General features: G+C 31.7%; 1 protein-coding gene across 2 annotated transcripts in view; it reads right to left on the minus strand.

Annotated features, from left to right (window-relative positions):
• Nucleotides 1-732: 732 nt before the first annotated feature.
• LOC114329229 (uncharacterized) overlaps nucleotides 733-23,224 on the minus strand; it is a 1,335,969-nt gene continuing 1,313,477 nt past the window's right edge. For both annotated transcript variants that reach the window (XM_050641873.1, XM_028278274.2), the window contains 2 exons: nucleotides 15,506-15,567; nucleotides 733-8,650 (listed from right to left, as the gene is read on the minus strand). In XM_050641873.1, coding sequence (XP_050497830.1) covers nucleotides 8,331-8,650; nucleotides 15,506-15,567 — 382 coding nt within the window. In that variant the 3' untranslated portion in view covers nucleotides 733-8,330. The remainder of the gene's footprint in view (nucleotides 8,651-15,505; nucleotides 15,568-23,224) is intronic.

The raw sequence follows: 23,224 nt of genomic DNA on the forward strand, positions 1-23,224 counted from the left end.
CATTTAAGAAACCACAGAAAATATACTCATTCCGAGTTTCGACCAACCCATGTTTAACAATAGTAGACTATATTAAAATTTGTTTGAACATAAATAGAAATTTTGATGTTAAATCACTACAATTCCACAGTGTGTGAATGTTGCTACGAAATTAACAAAAAAACGTAATTGTATTTTAAACTACCTCGTATATTATAAAACTCACATTTTATGAAAGAAGACATCGAGGAGAATCCAAAAATGTAAAAATGTACAGGATGTTCCATTTAAAAAAACCTGTTCCATTAAAAAAAAAAGTTTGTGTCACCCTGTCAATACGGGTGGCCCTGTATATTTGAAAATATTTTTAAATTATGATCCTATCTGTGCCCTAACTTTTACCTAAATAATTTTTTTCTTATCTCTTACGACAAATACAGTTTTTTTACTATCTGTCTAAATTTATTCAACGACTTTATCTAACATGGGGTATTAAAATAAAATGTTTTTCGTCGTCATACCTATAATTATGACTGAAGTCAACTAGTTCTTAAGTTAATGTATAAAGGTGCAAAATATTGTAACGATATGTAAATTTATTGGTTTATACCGATAATTTCCCACCTCCACTAGTTTCATCTTTTTTTATTTTATAACGTATTATGTTTTCCATCTTCTATATAATTTTTTACATCTTCCGTGATAATATACCTACTGCTTTAATACGAATTAATAAGGATAATAAAAAGTGTATTAAGTGTAATTATTTTATTATATTTTTATTTTAAATTATTACATATGTGAAAATATTAAACAAATAAGTATTCTAACATTTGTTCATGAAAATTATATATAAATTTTCTGAACAGAAACAAAAAGACGCCAAATAAAAAAACTATACTTGGTGAAGTATAGAAAATTACAAAAGAAACTATTAATATATTAATCATATTAATACTTTGAGTCTGACAGTATACATCATATGCAACGCATGTGAAAATCTTATTAATCGACTAAAATTTACACAATACAAAATATGTTAACATGGGTTTATAGTTTATACAGAATTGATGATAACAATTAGATTTCTTTTACGTAATTTATTGCTACAGAAATTGATATTATATACATATGACAAAAGTCATCCGTTCTGTGTTATAAATAAATTAGAGGAAATTATTTGATATAATGTACACATTTGAGTAGGCATGAACAAGTCCTTAATCGCGCTAACCTCTGAAGTTATAAATAGATTCAAACAATAATTTTTTGTTAATACCTATTGAGCAATAGACGAAGTAGGAATCATTAATAAATAACGATATAGACAAATTAAATAGCAAATAACAAAAAATGAGACATTAATTCTTACTACCGATTGAAGTAAAAAGCGTCAGTATTATGTGGAACAAGAACAAATTTCTTCAAACTAATCCATGGAATGATAATTAAAAGCAGTACGGGAAGAAAAATATTATCATGGGTGCAGTAAGAAGTCAAAAAGTAATTGTTAAGTGCAGCTCGAATTAATAATTTCGTATAACTTTATCTAAGATTGGAACAGTAGATAAACTATTTTGAAAGAGACACGTTACCAATCATCATTTTTACAGCATCTTTTCAAAATTTCCGGCCTAAATATAAATATATAAATTGTGTGAAATCCTTTTCTGATTCTCGCTTGATACAAAGAAATTTTATAATGATATTATAAGCTACTTCGTGGAAAAGTTTTCTACAGAGTACTATATAAGTAGTGTTAACCAGACACAATTTGATCTAAAACATATGGTCAGTGGGAGATGGTGGTCAATCAATCTATGTTCTGGATGACATAACTATCATTGGCTATTTCCTTTACTTAAATACATATACGTTAACAATAATTAAGAAAATGTTTCAACATATTGACAATAATATATAAACCTTTTTTTATTCTACTTGCGTTGCATAAAAATGCGAATGCTTTGGTTTGGAGCACAACTATTTTACATGTTACAAACTGGCAAATGAATATTGACTCTATACCAAAGCATCAAACATCTAGAAAATCGGAAAAATAAATATATTTAGGAATACTTGGGTGATTTAAAAATAAATAGACTCAAAAGATGTTAGTCACTTTAGTATCGAGTAAATATATCTTTTAAAATAATACAAAAAACTATTATTTTGATAAAAGAAGACCTGATGTACATACTAATATAAGCGTCAATTGGATCCATTTATGTCACAACCGGTTTTATATATACATAAGGAGTGTTCATTTTGAAAATTTATCATTTTATCAGATTCAACTATTTATTATGGAAAAAATTGGTAATATAAGAAACATTTTAAACAACTAAAAAAAGGAGAATGTGTTACATTGAGCTTTTTAACGAAAGTTTTTTATTTGGAAACTAGCCCCAGAATAGGAATGTGTAATATTACGTGGCCAGACATCTCGTAGCGCGATAGTTCGTAACCACACATATGGTAACGGCGACAGTTCGTAACTCTACATATTCGTAACGTCAAAATTTAATTATTCTGTTTATTTTTGTTAACGTCGAAACTAACTTTTATTACAAATACAATTGAAATTACGTTTATCAATTTAACGAACCAGCATCAGGATAAACATTTTCAACACCTTTCATATTTCGTAGAAAAATAAATTTTTAAAATTGTCTTAAAATTAATATAATCTAATAGTAAAGTAAATTGTATTAATTGTTATAGTAAATACATTATTATTAAACTGTTTTTATTTGTTTTATCAATTTTCACACTTAGTTTTAAAAGTTTAAAAGATAATTAAAGATAATTTTTTTTAATTCCTTAGTTTTCATATTAACAAGAATACATTATATACAAAAATATGTGTGAAATATATATAAAAAGAAGTGGTCTTAAAAAACAGTACCATTACTTTTAGTATAGGAATCTATGGAAAATGCATTTTTTACTACATGCAATATTAAATTTGCTAAAAAAATTAAAATGTCGGCGTGACGAATTGTACCGTTACGAATATGTATAGTTACGAACTGTCGCCGTTACGAACCGTCGCGTTACGAGATGGTTGAAATGTCATGGAACCGTAATATGAGTTAGTTCACTTTCAATTAATTTGAATAATTACAACAAAACGGAACAAACAAAACAAAAATAAAGGTGCATTCTGTTGTGTCACAGATACATAACAGTAACTAATATTAATAAATCCAAGTAGGAATCTAGTAAACGACATTTTTAAGGATCGGGAAATGGTTTTTGAAAAATTTCTCGTGCTTATAAATATACTACGAGATGCAGTTTTCAAGCGCATTTTCAATTTGTGTTTATTTCATGCCCGAAAAATTTAAAAAATACTTAAATTAATATTTACTTCAGATTTTCAAATTAGGAACCAAGTGCTTATAAATATTTAAATTACTAAAGTACATAATTATTGCCAATAATCGGTAAATGCCAACGACATTTATTATTGGGATATATTTATCTCATATCTACATTTATACAAACAGAAAATATCTATCGACAATACGTTTATTTAGTAGAAATTAAAACAATTCTACTTTTAGGTTTCAATATTATAAAATAAGAACTTTTGTACTTTTTTAAGGACACTTGCCGACTGACTGATTTGAAAAATAATAACAAGTTAACAATAACGAAGGGGTAGCAAGGTTTGAATCAACAAATACATCCGGGAATGTAGTATAATTTAAAAAAGTGACAAACTAATCAAGAGCCATACATACATAACTAATTTCTTTTTGAAGGCAAAGGGAATAGTTCTTGTTGTCAGAAATGCAAAAGTTAAATAAAGCCACATGCCAGTTTTTGTTTATGCGTGAACAAAGATTCTCGAAAATTATGATACGTTCGTTTAAAGCGTCGTTTAAACACAACGACAAGTCACAGCAACTAGTTGTGATGACAAGTTGAAACGCTGTTTAGACGCTGCGATTCAATGCGATACCACCTTCAACCCAACTCCAACTTTGATAAGTTGTGCGATGCACCGTTTACACACAATGATAAGTTGCAACAACTCGATTGACCTTGATAAGTTGTTTGATTTATCGCTGTGTTTAAACGATCCTTTAGGTATATTAGTACCTATACATAAAATGGCACCGTCATAAAATGTCCGAAGAGATTCGTTAAATAGTAACAATTTTGTTATATTTGTTGTGATTTTATTGTTCAATATTTTATATTGAATAAAATGTTTTGATCATTTTTAGAGTTCTCACGTTTGGCTTAAGATCATAAATGTATTTCTTGGCAACGTTACACACTAGTGAGTATCCAGAAGGTAAAGCACCTTATACTTAGAATGTGTAGTTGTATGGAAACACATCGCAAAGAGTGTTACAATCTCCTCACTTTTCTCACTTACCTACCTCTTATCTTAGCGGTTTGAATCCATATTGGGTTAAAGTGTGTGTCTAACAGTTGACTGTTTGAAGGACCAAAATTAGGCTAATTGCTTATAATAAGTATATTTGAGTCTGTATTTTCAAAGCTACTAACGGAAGAACAATATTTCACCGAAAACTTGCCCCTTTTTAAAACTATACGGTAAACATTGTACAAACATCTCTATACATTTAGCGGCGTATACATTGCGCGAGGCTGCTGCGCGAGGCTGCTGCGCACGGCATGTTCGTTGTCGTTGCCCCAAATTTTATCGGTCTTTTCAACCGCGGCAAAGGATGTTTGGTGTTACTTCCGCGAGAAGGTCTGGATAAGTTTAGTCTACAGCACAACCAGTCTTACTCTCACTTGTATTTGAGATTTGGATGCAAACTGGTGTTGACGTTCGGTTTTTCCAATTTTTTTAAATTTTACTTTGGTAACGTCTCGCCAAGTAAAATACCTGCACGGTACCAAAACAAAATTCAGGAATTATGGAAAAACCGAACGTCAACAACACTGACTAAATAAAGTGAGAGAAATAGAAGACTAAATAAAAAATTTTGCTTTAAATAATCATGGATAGTGACAATTGCCGTAATTCAACTTATGAAAGTAAAAAGTTGCTATTTTTACGATTTTTGTTTTTTAAAAGATTCTGAATTAGAATAAAAGTAACAGCAGCGCGTGATACATCCATAATTAATTAAATTAACTACAGAGCTACTTGTATGGTTGAACGAGATGGCTTGAAGTTCCGCGCGGGGCACAAGTTGATTTAAAATAAAATCATGAGGATGCGAGGCAAATGCCAAGTTTGCCTCTTGAGCCAAGCCGTGCACGGCAGCCTCACGAAACGGATACGCCGCTTTATTGTTAGCAAACGGAATATACTTTCGACTAAATTTGCTTAGAATACAGACAACGAAAATTTTATTTGTTTGCTGTTTGTTTTTGATAAAACGTAGGAAAAACATAAATTAATGAATTGTGTATGTATGCCTACGTATTATATTAATATATAATATATACATAAGCAAGAATAAAAAAGAACACTTTAATAAATAAAGTTGTACGGCTTTGGATCAAAGAGTCACTTTTAATATTAGTAAATGAAAATTTAAAATCATTCAATCCGCACAGTTTATTGAATTTATACAATTGCTTCTACTAAAATACCTCCTAGGAGGTATATATTTACAATCTTGAATAACTTACATAACTTAGTTCAGACTCATATATATCAGACTTGCTATACACATAACACTGTCTTCCAATCAGTTATTTGCTTACTACGAGACTAATATTGTCATAGCTAGCACTAGGTTGTTAATGTATAATTTTTATGGCTTAAAAGATATCTGATTATACAAGATTTAACTAATAGATCAGACATCATTTAGTCGCTTTAGTACTAGGGTAGTAGTATTACAACCTATCTAAAAATGGTAGTCAAATTACATATTTTTTAGCAAAACCTATTTTAGATGTGGAGATGATGCTACAAGCCACCTAGAGAATATAAAAAGGGAAAATAATTTTTCTTCTTGAAGACTTTTTTAAGGATTATTCTCAAAAAAAACATGGTTTGGATATTATCTGACATATTTTTTAGCAATATGTGTACCACTGAAAGAAACTAGATACATATATGGATAATAAATATGCCGTGGCTTTAAAATACTCAATATTGAGTTTACCTGCTCAGCAGGAAAAACTCAACAGTAAAATTGACATACTAAAGGAGATATTTATTTTGAAACGACTGTAGCTCATTTGTGTGCTTTCAGCAAAATAATCAGCACTTCTTAAGGATGTCTTTTGCTTGTGTTTATTGCCGCGACTCTATTATATCAAATTCACAAGAAAAAAGGTTTTCCTGTAGCTGGCTGTATACCATATATCACAATTTTTTTAAATAAAATCCTTTATAAAAGGTGTATTTATTAATGTTCCCTAAAAAGGGCTACATCACAAAAGCAGAACTGTTTTCGATCTGATTACAGATCATCATCAGTGCTGACATGCTACTCCACCACAATTGAAAATATTTGAATAAAAACCCTTTAAACATAAAAAGTCATGGAAACATTGACTATAACTATTATAATAAACATGGATGTATTAAATATCACATGTTTAGGCCCCGGGTACCATTTGACCCTCACTTGACTTGAATTAGTTCTTCACATTTTGAACGGTCGTTGGCAACTCAACGTTGTCTTCACATGTTGACAACGACCGTTCAAAATGTGAAGAACGAATTCAACTCAAGTGAGGGTTAAATGGTACCCGGGCCCTAATCATGTGATATTTAATACATCCATGTTTATTATAATAATTATAGTCAATGTTTCCATGACTTTTTATATTTAACGGGTTTTACCCAAATATTTTCAATTTTGGTGGCTTAGCATGTCAGCACTGATGATGATCTGTAATCAGATCGAAAACTAGTTCTGCTTTTGTGATGTAGCCCTTTTTAGGTAATTTTAATAAATATACCTTTTAATGATTTTGTCTAAAAAATTTTTTGATAGAATAAACTAAATAACTAACATATTTAATGACTGCATGCATACGTTATATTCTGTATTTTATATCAAGTTCAAGTTTCGCTGTAGCAAAATGATAGAAAGTATACGAGCGATGCTCTGAGAAGTCCAAAAAAGTTCAAGAAAGATGAAATAGAGAGAGTAGAAGGAACAACAAACGTAAAAATATATATAAAAAATATCACTAATAAAAAGTAAGATAAGTAACGATGTTTATATAATAGCTAAATAAAATTTAAAACATCAAACGCAAGGACAGTGTTTAAGAGTGGGGAGCCGACGTTTATTAACAATCATATGGGATCTCTGAAAATTACACAAATATGAATATCTCTTGATTAGTTATTTTAAGTGTTAATATCGATAAAAGTTAAATACAATAACTTTTTGCTTGGTTTGTTCAAAGGGATTTAGTGGTTATTAGAAATAACCAAGTACAAAATGAACACAAAAAATAGCGAATCTGTTGAATAAGAGGGTGTCTTGAATATCTTCTCTTGTTGTTAGATAATTATACAAGTAAATTGATAACCATTTTTGTAAAATTAATAGGTTACAGTCCTACTACAAAAGAAAACAAAATAATAAAACTGGTAATGTTAAAATATCAAACATTGTTTTATTTCGTATAATTTGGTGCTAAAATATTGACTTTTACAACTTGCAGAACAAAAAGCTGCACGTGCATATTTACATTGAAAAATAAAATAAAGTTATTTTAGTTAAGCTGCATATAACAAAGTGCTATTTACTTTTTTAACAAAAATGTTTTATACACTGTATAAATTGGATTCACATATTGATTACTCGCATTCTCTAATTTACAGATCTGAACTATAAAGTTGATATCGATGTCAATTTTAAAAAGCGAAGACACTGGATCTTTAAAAAGTCAGCTTATAATTTTTTAGTCCAGCCTTACAGTTGTTTTATGATATTCGGGAAAAGTAGTAGAAGGTTAATAATTATAAATTGTATTTAGTTTTAATTCTGCATACTACGAAGGAGAAAACACTCCACCGTAGAAAAACTAGCATGATGTCATAAATGATTATTTTAAGAGAAAGAGATTAGATTCAATTAGTTTTAATCCGTAAAGACAAGCGAAATAGTTACTCTTCTAAATGGTCTTAAATTGGCTTAACATACATTAAAACAAGCTAGGATGATGGCGCTTACAATATTATTTTTGAGCGTATTCTGAAAAGTTTATAAAAATATACAACTGTAAGACAAAACATTAATTGTTAATATAGTTCGGTTTTAATAAATTATATAAATTAGAGTATGCTAGTTTCTACGAATATATAAAACTATACATCTGCAGAAAATAGTAACTATGGGTTTAAAATCGACAAGCCTTATTGCTAGCTATACACTAACACATTATGGTTTATTTGACGTAGGAAGTAAAGTCGTCACTTGTTGTAACTCGACTTTACTACCTTGTTGCTTCATATCTCCCCTATCTTGTATTCGAAAAGGAAGATTTGTCGAAGACTGTTGAGGATTTGTTCGCCATCGAGTACCAAACGTTGGCGTACTCACAGTAATTGTTCTACTATCTATACAGTCTGTACTAGTACTAATCGCTTTAGCGCGACGTTTGTAGTGTAGATATACTACAATACACAATATCACTACAGAAAACACAGCTATAGTTGCTCCTCCTGCTATACTCGCCGTCTCTAGCATTTTCTGTTTTGCTAAAAATAAAAACCAATATTAATATCTCATTAATCAGCCAAATCATTAATAAACCCAAAATTAGACAGTATAATTAACATAATTTATATAATTACATAAGTTTAGTATGTATGCACTTTTGAGTTAAGTTAAATTCTAGCTTTCAAATATTCGTGTTCTTGAAGTTATCTGCTTTAAGTACTTTCGTTTAAAATAATAAAAAAATCGATAATTTCAAATCTTTCAAACTATCCACCCCCTAGCTGATTGAATAAATAGATTAAATAAATACTAATAGTGCAGTCAGTGAGGGTATTTGGCTCCAAATTCCCTCCTACTGCATGGATTTTAATGAAATTTTGGGAATAGCCTCTACTTATCTCCTAATTCAAAGTCTACCCTATGTCGATGTGCGCTTTTATCTTGGGCGTGGTTCCCACTCCTTCTCGGGACCGGAAAATTTTTTGGTCAAAATAACCACAGAAATGGCTAGAGAACCTAATTCTAGGCAAAAACTGTTCTATATTTTTTTTTGAAAATTTTTTGAGTTATTCGTGGTTGAAAATTTGCCATTTTCTTTGAAAAATGTCACCTTCCCGGACGGATTTTCGCGAATACCTTAAAAATTATGCATCTAACGAAAAAAACTATAAAATATTTTTATAGCTTATGAAAAATAAACCAGATTCGTTTCTTCATAAATTTTCTAGTTATAATACAAAAAGAGATATGGTAGGTGAAAAGAGATTTTTTTGTGCCTGCTCAAATCAGTGTGTTCAACTTAAAATAACAGAGAAATGATCGATTTCAGGGGTATAATGCTACAAATGCCGATACCTTTTATTATAGTGTTATTTCTATGTTCAAAAAGTTGGATGGGTTTAAAATAAACGGGTTAAAAAAAATAAGATCAAATTATAGAGCGCATTTAAAAAAAATTAAATCTTCCTTTTTCTCCATATAAATCGAAAATGATAAGAGATACGAATAAAAGATACAGTACAATAATGTAGGGTTTTTTCAGATAATACTTTTGTTTTTTCTTTCATTACTGTATCTCTTTATCATTTTCAAGCTACATGGAGAAAAATAAAGATTTTTAAGAAAAGCTAAAAATGCGCTCTATAATTTAATCTTATTTTTTTTCAAAAACCATTCATTTTAAACCCGTCCAACTTTTTGAACATAGAAATAACTCTATACTAAAAAGTATTGTAGAAAGAAAACGATGAATCTAAATTCTGGTGGATGAGGAGTTAAATATACTTCTCATTTTTCCTTAAAATACATTAGTCATCAATTTTTTTTGCACCATATCTTACTTAGTTTGAATTTAATCGACATATTTAACAGTACTCATTTTAAAGGTATTTTCAACCACCACAAAACGTATTTGTAGCATTATACCCCTAAAATCGACCATTTCCCTGTTATTTTAAGTTGAACACTGATTTAAGCATGCACCAAAAAAAATCTCTTTTCACCTACCATATCTCTTTTTGTATTATAACTAGGAGATTTATGAAGAAACAAATCTGTCTAATTTTTGATAAGCTATAAAAATGTTTTATATAGTTTTTTTCGTTAGATGCATAATTTTTAAGGTATTCGCAAAAAACCGTCCGAAAAGGTGATATTTTTCAATGAAAATGGCAAATTTTCAACCACGATTAACTCAAAAAGTATTAAGTTTTCAAAAAAAAATTATAGAGCAATTTTTGCTTAGGTTCTTTAGCCATTTACGTGGTTATTTTGACCAAAAAATTTTTCGCCCCCGAGAAGGGGTGGGAACCACCCCCAAGATTAAAGCGCACATCGGCATAGGGTAGACTTTGAATTGGGAGATAAGTAAAGGCTATTCCCAAAATTTCATTAAAATCCATGCAGGAGGATAGAATTCGGAGGTAATATCCTATTTTTCCTCTCATTGAGGCGCATAAAATTATAGTTTTGCATTTTTTAAATAATAAAGATTCTAACGTCCGCATCTGGTTATTTGTCAAAAGAGTTGACATTTTTCAATTCTCTTGTTGTTTTTACTACATGCTAAGTTTTTGCAAAAATGTTTATACCCCAAATATTTAGTTTACTTGTTCTTAGCCACGTTTAACTGTTTACATAGGCAGAATGGTACGTATTAGTGTAGCCGACAAAGTTTCAGCTGTCTTATTAATAATTAGTGAATGTAGAAACAATTTCTATGAAGCGGAACGTCTTTTTAATGAGAGGTACCCCGATCGCTCTATATCGAGGACTTATTTGAGGGAGCTTCTTCGGAAGTTTGAAGAAGCAGGTAGTGTTCAAGGTGCTAAACGACCTGGTCACCCAACAATTAATAATGACAAAAAAACTGACATAATTGCAGATATAGTAATGAACCCTACTTCTACAGCCCAAGTTGCCTCTATCTATGGAATCAGTCAAAGGACAGTTTTATGATGCAGTAAGACGTTACCTAGATGAGGAATATCGTCGTAGATAGATTGCAGGACGAGGCGCGACGGAACGGCGAGTTCGATCACCGGACCTCACACCGTTAGACTTTTTTCTGTGAGGGGTCCTTGAAATGTAAGGTTTACGGTACAGCACCTGACAGTATTGACATCTTGAAATAAGGAATTATTGAAAAATGTAAGGCAATTTCCTCTGACACATTTGAACGAGTACGACAAGAGTTTAGCAATACGATGCTTTACGGTCAGGAAGTATATGAAGTACATTAATTTTGAATAATTAATATCAGAAATGGTTCTTAAATCTTTATTAATTAAATGCGAAACTACATTTTTAGTATTTATTTGACTTATTCATCAAAATCAGCTTGAACCCAAACAAAATTAGTATGGTGTAGATACGATCGAATAAGTCACAGTGGCTATGACTATTACGTCATCTGACTAGTAGCGACTAGTTGAGAAGCCTACATCCTTTTTTCCTACCTCCAAATTTCACTTTTATAAGTATAACAGTTCAAGAGATTTCATTACATATTATAAGTACAACAGTTCAACACTGCCTGGGGTAATTGGGGGGGGAATCGAGTAGCTCTGCGGTTACCACAGCCGGTCCCAAGCCCGGATAAAATGTGGAGGGTGATTGGCAAGGTTAGCAACCTACCAATCGTAAAAACGAATACTGCTCAAAGAAACAATGTGAAGCCTCGGAACCGGATTGATAATATGAAGACGACCACGGCAAGAAATAAGGACACGAGAAAAACCTCCAAAACCCAGATGAGAATAACCACTTGGAACATAAGATCGCTCAACACTAGAGATCAAGAAATAACCCAAGAGCTAAAAGAGAAAAAAATAGATATATGCGCTCTACAGGAGACCAAAAAGAAAGGAAAAGGCCAGTCAAAATTAGACGAATATATACTAATCTACAGTGGAGTAGCAAAAGAAAGCAGGGCCAAAGAGGGTGTAGCCTTACTAATACACCAAAGATACCAAAATAGCATCAAAGAGTGTCAATATGTACCAGAAAGGATTGTCGCAGCAAAAATTAGAATGGAGAAAGAAGACCTGAACATCATCGGAGTATACGGCCCAGAAAATAGTAAGCCCCAAACAACAAGGGAAATATTATATGATCAATTGCAACAAGTAGTAGATCAAGTTAGAGGAAAGTTGATAATACTGGGGGATTTTAACGCTCGAATAGGCAACCAAATAATACCTGGAATTAAACAAAAACATAATGAGAATGTCAAAAACGAAAATGGAGAACTGATGATAAACTTCTGCACGAATAACGAACTTCGAATAAACAACACCTTTTTTGACCACAAAGACCAACACAAATATACATTCAATAATACCCGTGGACAAAGATCTATGATAGATTATGTTGTAACTAACAGAGATACACATCCATCAAAAATAATTGACGTAAGATGCCTCAACTCAGCAGATGTAGGTAGTGACCACAGCCTAGTATTATGTAAAATTAGAATCACCATGAAATGCTTCACACCTAAGAGAGTGGCACCAACACAAACAAAAATCAAAGTCGAAGGACTAAGTACGGAATCCACGGAGTACTTATATAGAAAAAGAATATCAGAGAAGATTGCTGATAATGAAATACTAGAAAACGATAACATCGAGAAAAGCTGGGAAAAACTCAAAAGTAACATAATTAACGCAGCAACAGAATCACTTGGAGAGAGGAAAGTAACGAATACCAATATATCAAAAAAAACCCCATGGTTTCGAGAGGAAGTGAAGATAAAATGTGAAGAAACGAAGAAAGCCTTTTTACAATACAGAACACAACAAACACAACAGGCATACAACCACTATAAAAGAATTAGAAACGAAACAAACACTTTAGTCAGACAAATAAAAAGACAACACTGGGAGAGTTTCTCAAAACAGATGGAACACGACTTCTACGGAACACAAAAGGAAATATGGAGAATGATCAGAGGACAAAGAAAAGAGATGAACGAACTAATAAAAACGAAACACATTCAGAAGGAAACTTGGGCAGACTATTTTCGATCTCTGTTTGCTAAAGATGATGATAACGAACCACCAACACCTGAAATGACAACAAACGAAGAAATAAATATTGAATAAGCAAAGGTAACGGAAGCATTAAGGAAATTAAAAAATAGAAAATCACCAGGAGAGGACAGAATATCGAATGCACTCCTAAAGTATGGAGGACAAGACCTGACCAAACAATTATTAAAACTAATCCAAAAAATAATAGAACAAAACAGAATACCACAACAATGGAGATCAAGCATCCTAATACCTCTCTTCAAAAAGGGAGAAAAATCGGACCCGGAGAATTACAGAGGAATTAATTTATTAAACACAACACTAAAATTAACGACCAAAGTGATAACAAACAAACTGAATAAAATTATAACATTAGCAGAAGAACAACAAGGTTTTAGGTCGGGAAGATCATGCACCGACGCTATATTTATAATGAGGCAGATTCAAGAAAAAATGTTGAAATACAACAAACCGGCATACTTATGTTTCGTGGACCTTAAGAAGGCATTTGACAGGGTAAAATTAAAGGACGTTATCCATTTATTGTACGCAAGAGAGGTACTTCTAGGAATAATTAAAACGATCGAAAATATCTACCAGAACAACACAATAAATAATCTCTCAAAGTGAAGATGATACAACGTATGCTGCATGAATTTAATATAACCGCTAGAAAATTTAACATGTCAATTTCCCCAAAAAAGACTAAATGCATGGTTATAACAGCAGATCTAATAAGATATAAATTAGAGCTGGAGGGTCAAATAATAGAACAAGTCATGGAGTTTAAATATCTAGGCATCACACTATGCAGTTACGGAAAGCTCGAAACAGAAGTGGAAGATCAGGTGAATAAAGCAAACAGAGCCGCAGGTTGCTTGAATGAAACAATATGGAGAAATAAAAACATCGGAAAAGAAGTGAAAGGCATAATTTACAAAACAGTCATCAGACCAATAATGACATACGCGGCAGAAACACGACCTGATACAGAAAGGACAAACAGAATGCTAGAAACAGCAGAGATGAAAATATTGCGAAAAATCGATGGTAAGACGCTGTGGGATAGAGCTAGAAGTGCAGATAGATATACGAAGGAGATGCAAGGTGAACAACATTAATAACTGGGTGAAAAGCAGAAGAGTAGAATGGAACGACCACATAAGCCGAATGACAACAAATAGAGTAGTAAGGACGGCGAGAGACGGTTCCCCAATAGGAAGACGATCAGTGGAAAGACCACGAAAGAGATGGAATGACAACTTACTGGAGGCACATTGAAAAACAGACAGAGTAATGTGTATATAAAAAGAAGAAGAAGAAGAAGTACAACAGTTCAAGGCACTTGAGAGACAGCCATATGGAATAAAAATCAACGGGGAACTACTTAATGTGATTAGATACCCGGACGTTACAGTAATTCTGTCAGATAATATTGAAGGTCTCCAAATTCTGTTTGATCGTTTTCATGAGGTAGGAGAGGAAATGGGCATTAAAATAAACTCAAACAAAACCAAATTTTTAGTCTTTAGTCGTGACACACATCCAGATGCAGAGCTTCAACTAAATGGAGTCCGGGTCGAGAAAGTTCACAAAATGACATATTAGAGAACTGTGTTAAGTGTTAACGGACCAACTAGATCCAGACATTGAAATAAAACGCAGAATAGCAATGACTAAAACTACTTTTATGATAATGAAGTCATTTCATTGCAATAATCATGGCAGTTTAAAACTAATGCAAATAATGGTTAAATACTACGTTCTGTAGTTTGGTATGATACAGAAGTGTGGACGCTAAAAGTATCGATCATGAACAGAATTGAAGCATTGAAAATGTGGATTCATAGATGGATGCTGAAGATACCTTGGATTTCAAGAAAAACTAATGAAGAAGTACTAAGGAGGGCCAACAAATATAGAGAACTACTAAAGACTGTTAAACACCGGAAAGTGTCTTATCTGGAACATATAGTGAGGGAAAATCGACATAAACTATTAAAACTGATCCTTAAAGGCAAAATAGAAGGCCGTGGAGGTGTAGGAAGAAAACAAGTTTCTTAGTTAAAAAACATTCGTGAATAGACTCAGATATCAAATGCAGGTTAATTATTCCTTCCAATTATTGCAGAAAATCGAGATGTCTTCGCAATGGTGATCGCCAACGTCGGATAATTATGATACGGCAAGTGAAGAAGAAGAAATATAACAGTTCAAGAGATACAAAGGGGAAGAGGACTTTTGGCTAGCACTGTATAGTGTATAATCAACCAAATATTTTTATTCTCATCTATCACTATCTATCATCCTTTTCGTTATATCTGGAAGGATTATAAAAATCGCAGTGAATATAGTACTTACGTAAATAGGATCCATCTAAATCTTTATATTCACATCTAGGTCCCATATAACTTTCTGGACATCTGGAAAACATAAAATTCAATATTAGTAAAATAATATAGGAGAAAAATATTTCAATATAAAATTATTTCGAAATAAAATTAGTAATATACTAGATATAAATACAGATTATAAAAATATTTAAAATGTAAATCCAACCTAGTATTATACAGTATGGTGCAAATGAAAGAAATACATTTGTTATCTCGTAAGTCGGCGGATTTTACGGAACAATCCCGAAACAGGTAGATTTTTATTTTTAAATTATTTGTTTGGCATATATGTCATACTAAGTGACGTCATCCATCTAGGCGGGATTACGTAATCGATGATTTCTTTAAATGAGAAAGGTGTCGTGATCTAGCTCATTTGAAGAGGTATTCAATTTTCTGTATATTAATATAAACATTAACAGAATTATTTTTGTCTATACAAAAAATTTTCTGAATTAAATTAATTAACACAAAAAGAAGTATGCGATATAACGTTATTTCATCGTCCCCGCTTCGTCAGTCAACTCTGTCTAATACAAATTCGAACGCGGAAGGTCTAACTAATGTCTCCATAATAGTCCAAGTAATGAAGCTTAAAATAGGACAAAACCTCGCAATTTTTACAGAATGGATCGATTTGCTGGAAAATTTGAGAATAAGTAGTGGATAGTCCAAGGATCAAAATCTATATGATGCCGAAAGGCGTTTTTACCATGGGGGTGGTTGCCACCCCATCTCGGGGGTGGAAATTTTCTATTATATTCTGACGGCAAAAGTTGGCAAAATATTTATTCTAAGCAAAAAACGTTCTATACATTTTTGTGGACAAAACTAATAGTTTTCAATTTATTCGCTATCGAAATTGTTAGTTTTATATCGAAAAAATCAATGTTTTTCATAAGTTTTCTGCTAGTAACTCCAAAAGTTTTCGTTTTATCAAAACAACTTTACTTAACAAAAATGTACCTTTTGAAAAAATAAACAGAACCGTTTTTTTTAATTTTCTTTAAGATCAATAGTAATCGAGCTATACTTTATTATATATTAGCTCTTCTTCGTCAAATGCTAAATATTGTAGTTTCAAAGTCAAAATACGGGGGCATTTTTGGAGGATAACTTATTTAAACTAGTTTAAAGTATTTAAAAATATCTATCTCCAGAAATAAAAAAAGTCTTTTGCTCAAAAATTCAGTGACATAATGAAAAGAATGTTAGTCCCTATTTTTTGCAGCGAAAAAGTGATCGGAAGTAACCTTCTAATCACCACCCTAATTAAAATTACTCATTGACCGTATTTGGTATTCCTTACTTGTGTATTATTAATAGGTTCTAGAAGTTTGACCGGCTTAGATTGATTAGTTTTTAAAAAAAATGGAGTTAAAAGCGAATAACGAATTTTTGTAATTTGGAAAAAATGGCCTTTTCTTCAGAATAGAAAGATTAGCATCAGAGATACGAAAAAATGTTTAAATGTGAAATTGTAGATTATTTAATTCCCAAGGAACTGGTTTGCCAAAAATTTTTCTGCGGCAAAAATTGAGTGAGCTATTGACAATTAAATCTTGTAATAACATGCAAAAACCACCTGTACCAACCCTTTCAAAGTCACCTCTTTTTGCGACTGAGGATTTTAAAAAGATTTAATATTAATAGGCTTATAGATCTTGTAATAACCTACAAAATTATATTTTACTAAACTTTCTAAGATAAATAATAAAAAAGTTACGGTTAAAAAATCAATATATTTTTTTGAAAAAACAAAAGGAGAAATCCAATTGGAAGCATAATAATGTAAGTTAGCGGTGTTTTTAATCATTGGCCTTATTCATTCTTCTTTATTTATATATTATTAATAAATTCCAGAAGCTTGACTGGCTTAGAATTATTAGTTTTTAAAAAACTGGAGTTAAAAGCGAATAACGAATTTTTGTAGTTTGGTAAAAAATGCCATTTTCTTTAGAATAGAAAGATTAGCATCAGAGATACGAAAAAATGTTTAAATATGAAATTTTAGGTTATCTAATTCCCAAGAACTTGGTTTAAAAAAAATTTCTACGGCAAAAATTGAGTGAATCGTAAATGAGTATATCGAAAAACATTGATTTTCTCGAAATAAAACTAACATTTTCGATAGCGAATAAATCGAAAACTATTAATGTTATCAAAAAAATGTATAGAACATGTTTTGCTTAGAATTAACGTTTTTATTAACTTTTGCGGTCAAAATATAATAAAAAATGTTCACCCCCGAGATGGGGTGGCAACCACCCCCATGGTAAAAGCGCCTTTTGGCGTCATATAGATTTTGATCCCAGGACTATTCAATACTTATTCACAAATTTTCAAGCAAATCGATTTCTGCAAAAATTGCAAGGAGAAAAGATTTGGTTCCTGGACTATACTATTTCCCACTTAGTGGTTACCGCTAAAGCCGGTAGCAAGTTTATTAGTAGGTATGAATTCACCTGAATTTATTTTTTCCTGGCTTAGGTATGAGAATAATTTGAGGAACTTTCTATTGTTCTGGGTAGTACCCTAACCTATATTGCCCGAAACTATATACTTCTTCTTCCTCTTTATAAGCAATTCTGCTTGTTCATTGGCGGATTGATACCTCTATGGAAGGTTGTCACTCCATCTTTTGCGCGGTCGGCCGATACTTCTTCTACCGATTGGTGATTTATCTCGTGCTATTTAGTGCCCATTTAGCTTTTTTTCTATTTAGTGTCCATTCGTTTATACACTGTACATTACATTGTCTTCTAATGCAGAGGTTCCCAACCAGTGTGCCGCGGCACACTGGTGTGCCCTGAAGTCCCTGTAGGTGTGCCGCGAAATTCACATAACAATATATTATGATTATACTCATTATAGAGATTGTTTACCCAAGTGTGCCGTGGCTGAACGAGTTTTTAAGTTAGTGTGCCTCAAGCTAAAAAAGGTTGGGAACCGCTGTTCTAATGTCTTTACTTCCCTTTCGATCTCTCAAATTCTTCTCAGAACTTATTTCTGCCGTTTCTAGTAGTCTTTGTGTGGTGGCCGTATCGGGTCTTGTTTCTGATACATATATCGTTATTGGTCTTATACTGGCTTTATAAATTCTTGACTTCATCTCAGTGTTAATATTTCTCCAGATAGTGTTATTGAGGCAGTTTATTTGCTTTTTGTACTTGATTTCTCACTTCTTTGTCCAGATCTCCGTAGCTGGACAGTGTAATTCCAAGGTATTTTAATTCTATTACTTGTTCAATATTGATGCCATTAATTTCTATTTTACATCTGATTGGTTTTTTACTGATTACTATTATTTTAGATTTCTTTCTTTATGTTCAAATAATTTATCTATTTGTGTGTGGCGACACGCTTCAATTACTATTTTTTTAAATGCTAATTTTAATTTTAATTTTTTTTAAATACTTTTTAAATGAATCCGAAGACGCTTCTTAAAACTACAGAAGTGTTTTCAGCTTTTAAAACACCAGATAAAGGGCCAGCCTCTTTATGTCGATAAATTAGTCTTCAACGTAAAACCACAGACATATGTTTTTAGTTCAGCCACATCAGTCGATACACAACCCTAGCAGGCATCGGTCGGTCATACAACCTTCGCTGAGCCCAAACAATAATAAATCCTCTTACGAGATATAAGCACACCTTTTTTAACCAAAAATAAATAAATATATTACTGTTCGTTGTTTTACACTTATTTTAATTTAAGTTAATTGTTTCCGTTAACCACCAACGGACATACATTCTCTCTAAGATTAGTCCCAAATTAACGATGAGATCTTTCAGCTTTTTATTTACCACAAAGACTGTGCCTTACATTATATTTCTCCTTCGCTATTGAAAAATAAATAGTTTTTTATTTTCATTGAGTTTTGGGCCTAGGGGGCATCCATAAACTACGTCGTAAAAAATTTGAACTTTTTAATACCCTCCCCCCGCCTCCGTCGTAATTCGTCGTTTACAGACGAACCCCCCCCCCCATGACGACGTCGACATTGCAGTTCACGACCCCCCTTTCAGTGATTTAAAAAAATTCAATGTTATTTCTCTTTTTTTTAATCAACCTTGAAACTTTATTTGCGAATGTATCATAACAAGAACAATTAAGGGGTTAAGTGCAAAAGCTTGGTCCAATGCTATTTAAATGCATTCTTTTTTCGAATCCTGAGAAAACTAATAAATATATTTGAAAAATATAAACGCAGAATGAAAGATGACATTATTACCGAGGGCTGAAAGCCCCTTAGAATAAACATAAGGTTTCTTTTGAATGAAATTTTTGAACTTAAAAATCAGACTAAATATTCTCTTTTTTATCCTGTAACTTATTAAAATAAACATTACAGATGTTTTCAGAAACTTTTGGCCCTCGGTAATAATGTAACCTCTCAATCTGCGTTTAAATTTTTCAAAAATTTTTATTCGTTTTCTGAGTATTTGAAAAAAATTAATGCATTTAAATAGCATTGGACCAAGATTTTGCGTATAAATTTTCTCTAAGTATAAATACGACTAACTAAATAGAACACAATATTTTATTTCCATTCATTCTTTCAGAACTATTTTTTCACACACAGTATGCAGCACATAAATGAATTAACAATTTAATATTGTTTGCGCCCAGACGTTGTTCTGTATATATAGAAGCGCTTGTTTAAATCCAAAGAACAATGTCTTATTGTTTGTTGTCCTGTACAAAAGTGCTACCTAATATTATTTTAAGGCTGTGACTGACAAAAACGAAATGTATGCGATAAAAGTATCTATAAGAGAATTCTTTTTAATTTTAACAAAAGTGTATTTATTCGTAAACGTTTTGTTTTATTTTCAATTTCATTTCAAAAACTATACGTTTTTATATGAATATCTGATACTTTAATGCTGGTAAAAGCTAGTAAAAAATTATATTTATAGAGACAATACCGACAAATTTAAATATACCAATATATTAAACGACGTCGAATGTGCACTCATACCCCCCCACCCCCTGTCGTATTTCGTCGAAATAAGCAAGCCCCCCCTCCCTCTTCTCAACGACGTAGTTTATGGATGTCCCCCTAGTTGTTTCGTTCCTTGTAGTGCTACTATTTCGAATTTATATTTTTTGCTCTCGTCAACTACGTGTTTTAATTTTCCTTCCTCGTAAGTTCACCTTACATTTCATGACCCTATTAATACTAATATGTATTTATGTACACCCTTCTTTATAATTATATTTTTATTGCATTACGTATATTTATATTATTATTTATATTATGTATCTGCCCAACAATCAAGTTAAGATACGAGCTAAAAACACGGGCGTTCCCTATGACAGATACAAACCAAATATCCGAATTATTTCATACACAACGAAAAACCTTCATCAGCAAATAGTAAAAAGTGTCAATTATGATTTCATTGCCCATATCATCTATAAAAATATTACAAAGCAGATGATCGCAATGACTATTTACCATGCGGAACACTGTGGAAATATAATTATTAATACAAATTTGCTGTGGTCGAGCTAACAAAAAACTTTTCCCATCATTTAACAATATGTACCTAAACCTAACGCATGAATTTTGCGAACCAAAAGACCATAATCAAAATTGTCAAATAAGTAAATGTCTTCGAGAAAACACTGTGTACCTGTGCCTTTGTCTCGAATGCACTCAACAAGATTTGATGGTAAGAGAGAAGATGAGTCAATGTTGATTTGCCGCTAGAAAATCCATGCTGTTCATCAATAATAATATTGTTAGGGCACGCCAGGTTTTCTCAACACGACTCTACCTTATCGGCAGAGTCTACGAGAAGTGTACGGTAAATTGAAGCTGTAATTACAAAGAAACAAATATGTATGTCTTTGTACTCACTTTATCACGCTTAACGAATTACGGGATCTGGATTTCAACGCATATCTTTTTTTATAATTCTCGTATCAAAGTTACGCGTGAAGTTAGTCGTATTGATGACAGTTGAGAAAACGTGGGCGACCCATATTGTTACATGCACAGGTAACCTTTATCGGGAACAATTTATCAAAAAGTTCAGGGGATTGCTGACTGAATAGTTATACACCTCTATAATTTGTAACACATTTACGATTATTCAATTTTACTCTAGGGAAATAAGCAATAAGTAGACCATGTTGGGAACAGTGAAATATCCAGTGAAAACATTTTTAGATATTGTAGGTAAACCTATAGGAAGAAAACCTACATATTTGCTGCCAAGAATGTTCCGTTTTTACTTATTAACAATTTAGTGCAAAAAACGCAATTATTGTGATTTTTTGCATTAACATATCCCATTAAAAAGCTGATTAGTTGACATAAAAGTACAAAATTTGGTTTTTTAAAACATTGAAAAAGCGTCAAAATGTCAATTTTTAAAAGTTAAAAAGACAATCTGTTGTTTTGAAAACTGCAAAATAAGTGAAAATCGTTATTTGTTAGTAACTTTTATTAAAACTAACGAAGAACTAAAGTTGCGTTTTGGTGTACTTAACAAACCCTCAAAATTTGAGACCCATTCATTAATTAGTTTAAAAGTTATTCTATCTGTTGTTTCCCAGAGACCTTTGTTTTGCAATAACATAAGACAGAAAATAATGAAGATATGGCCATTCTGCGTATGCCAAAGGAAAGTAGAAAAGTATTAAAGATGATATCAAAATGTATTAAAAAACGATAAAAATTGACAACTGAAATTTTGTAGTTTATAAACTACAGAATAACTAGAGTTATAGAATAACTTTAAAAATACTGGCCGTAGAAAAAATCTTTTTACATACAGTGCTAGTCAAAAGTCAGTTCCCCCTCCCTCGTATCTTTTGAAAGGTCTTACTTATAATAGTGAAATTTAGGACCGGTTTTTCAGTGAGCGGTTAAAATTTTGGTTAGCTAACCTAGTTTAAATTTTAATTAATATTTTAACCCTCATAGCGTTTTTCAGTGCTTTAAATCAAGTTAAGAAAATCTCGGTTAGCTAACCACTTTTTTCTTCTGTTGGCAGCAGTAACTGTACGTGCGCATGTGCAATTCGAGAAATAATGATCAATTTGACAGAAAAATAAATAAAAGACAATTTCATAACCAAATTAAAAAAAATGTTGAATGCAATGCAATATCAAGTTCGTAACGTCTACCTAGGTTTTATAACAGAATTACTGGGACGATTTAGACTTTTTTTCCGATTTTGTTTGTCAAAGACCACTGTCTTATCACTATTTGAACAGATTGACCAGGAAATAAGAAGTCAGACTCTTTGGTAAATAATTAAGTATTTTGCTGTGTAGACAAATATAAAATAATCTTTTTTAAAATATTACTAGGAATCATGCATTAAATCCTGTTACAGTAAGTGTAAACATAGGTAGGGGAGAGTTGGACAAAACCGGGTAGGTTGATAAAACCGGGTACTCCTTAATTCTTCTAACTGTCTGCTGCTATATATTAGACAATGGTAAAATTTAAGTCCCTTTACCATCAACAGTGTGTATTCATTTCTACCTCATTTGAGTAATCTGTGCCAGAGCAGTAAGACCTCACCTGTTTTTTGATGCAGGAAACTCGATTTTTAAGGTAAGTTTCTAGCTGTTTTCTCCTCTAATGAATAACTGATGGCCATTTCAAAATTTAATACATGTAACCTAGTATATTACCTTTAATTTATCCAACAATTTTGAATA

Source organism: Diabrotica virgifera, chromosome 1, assembly GCF_917563875.1.
Source record: "Diabrotica virgifera virgifera chromosome 1, PGI_DIABVI_V3a".
Classification (NCBI taxonomy): domain Eukaryota; kingdom Metazoa; phylum Arthropoda; class Insecta; order Coleoptera; family Chrysomelidae; genus Diabrotica; species Diabrotica virgifera.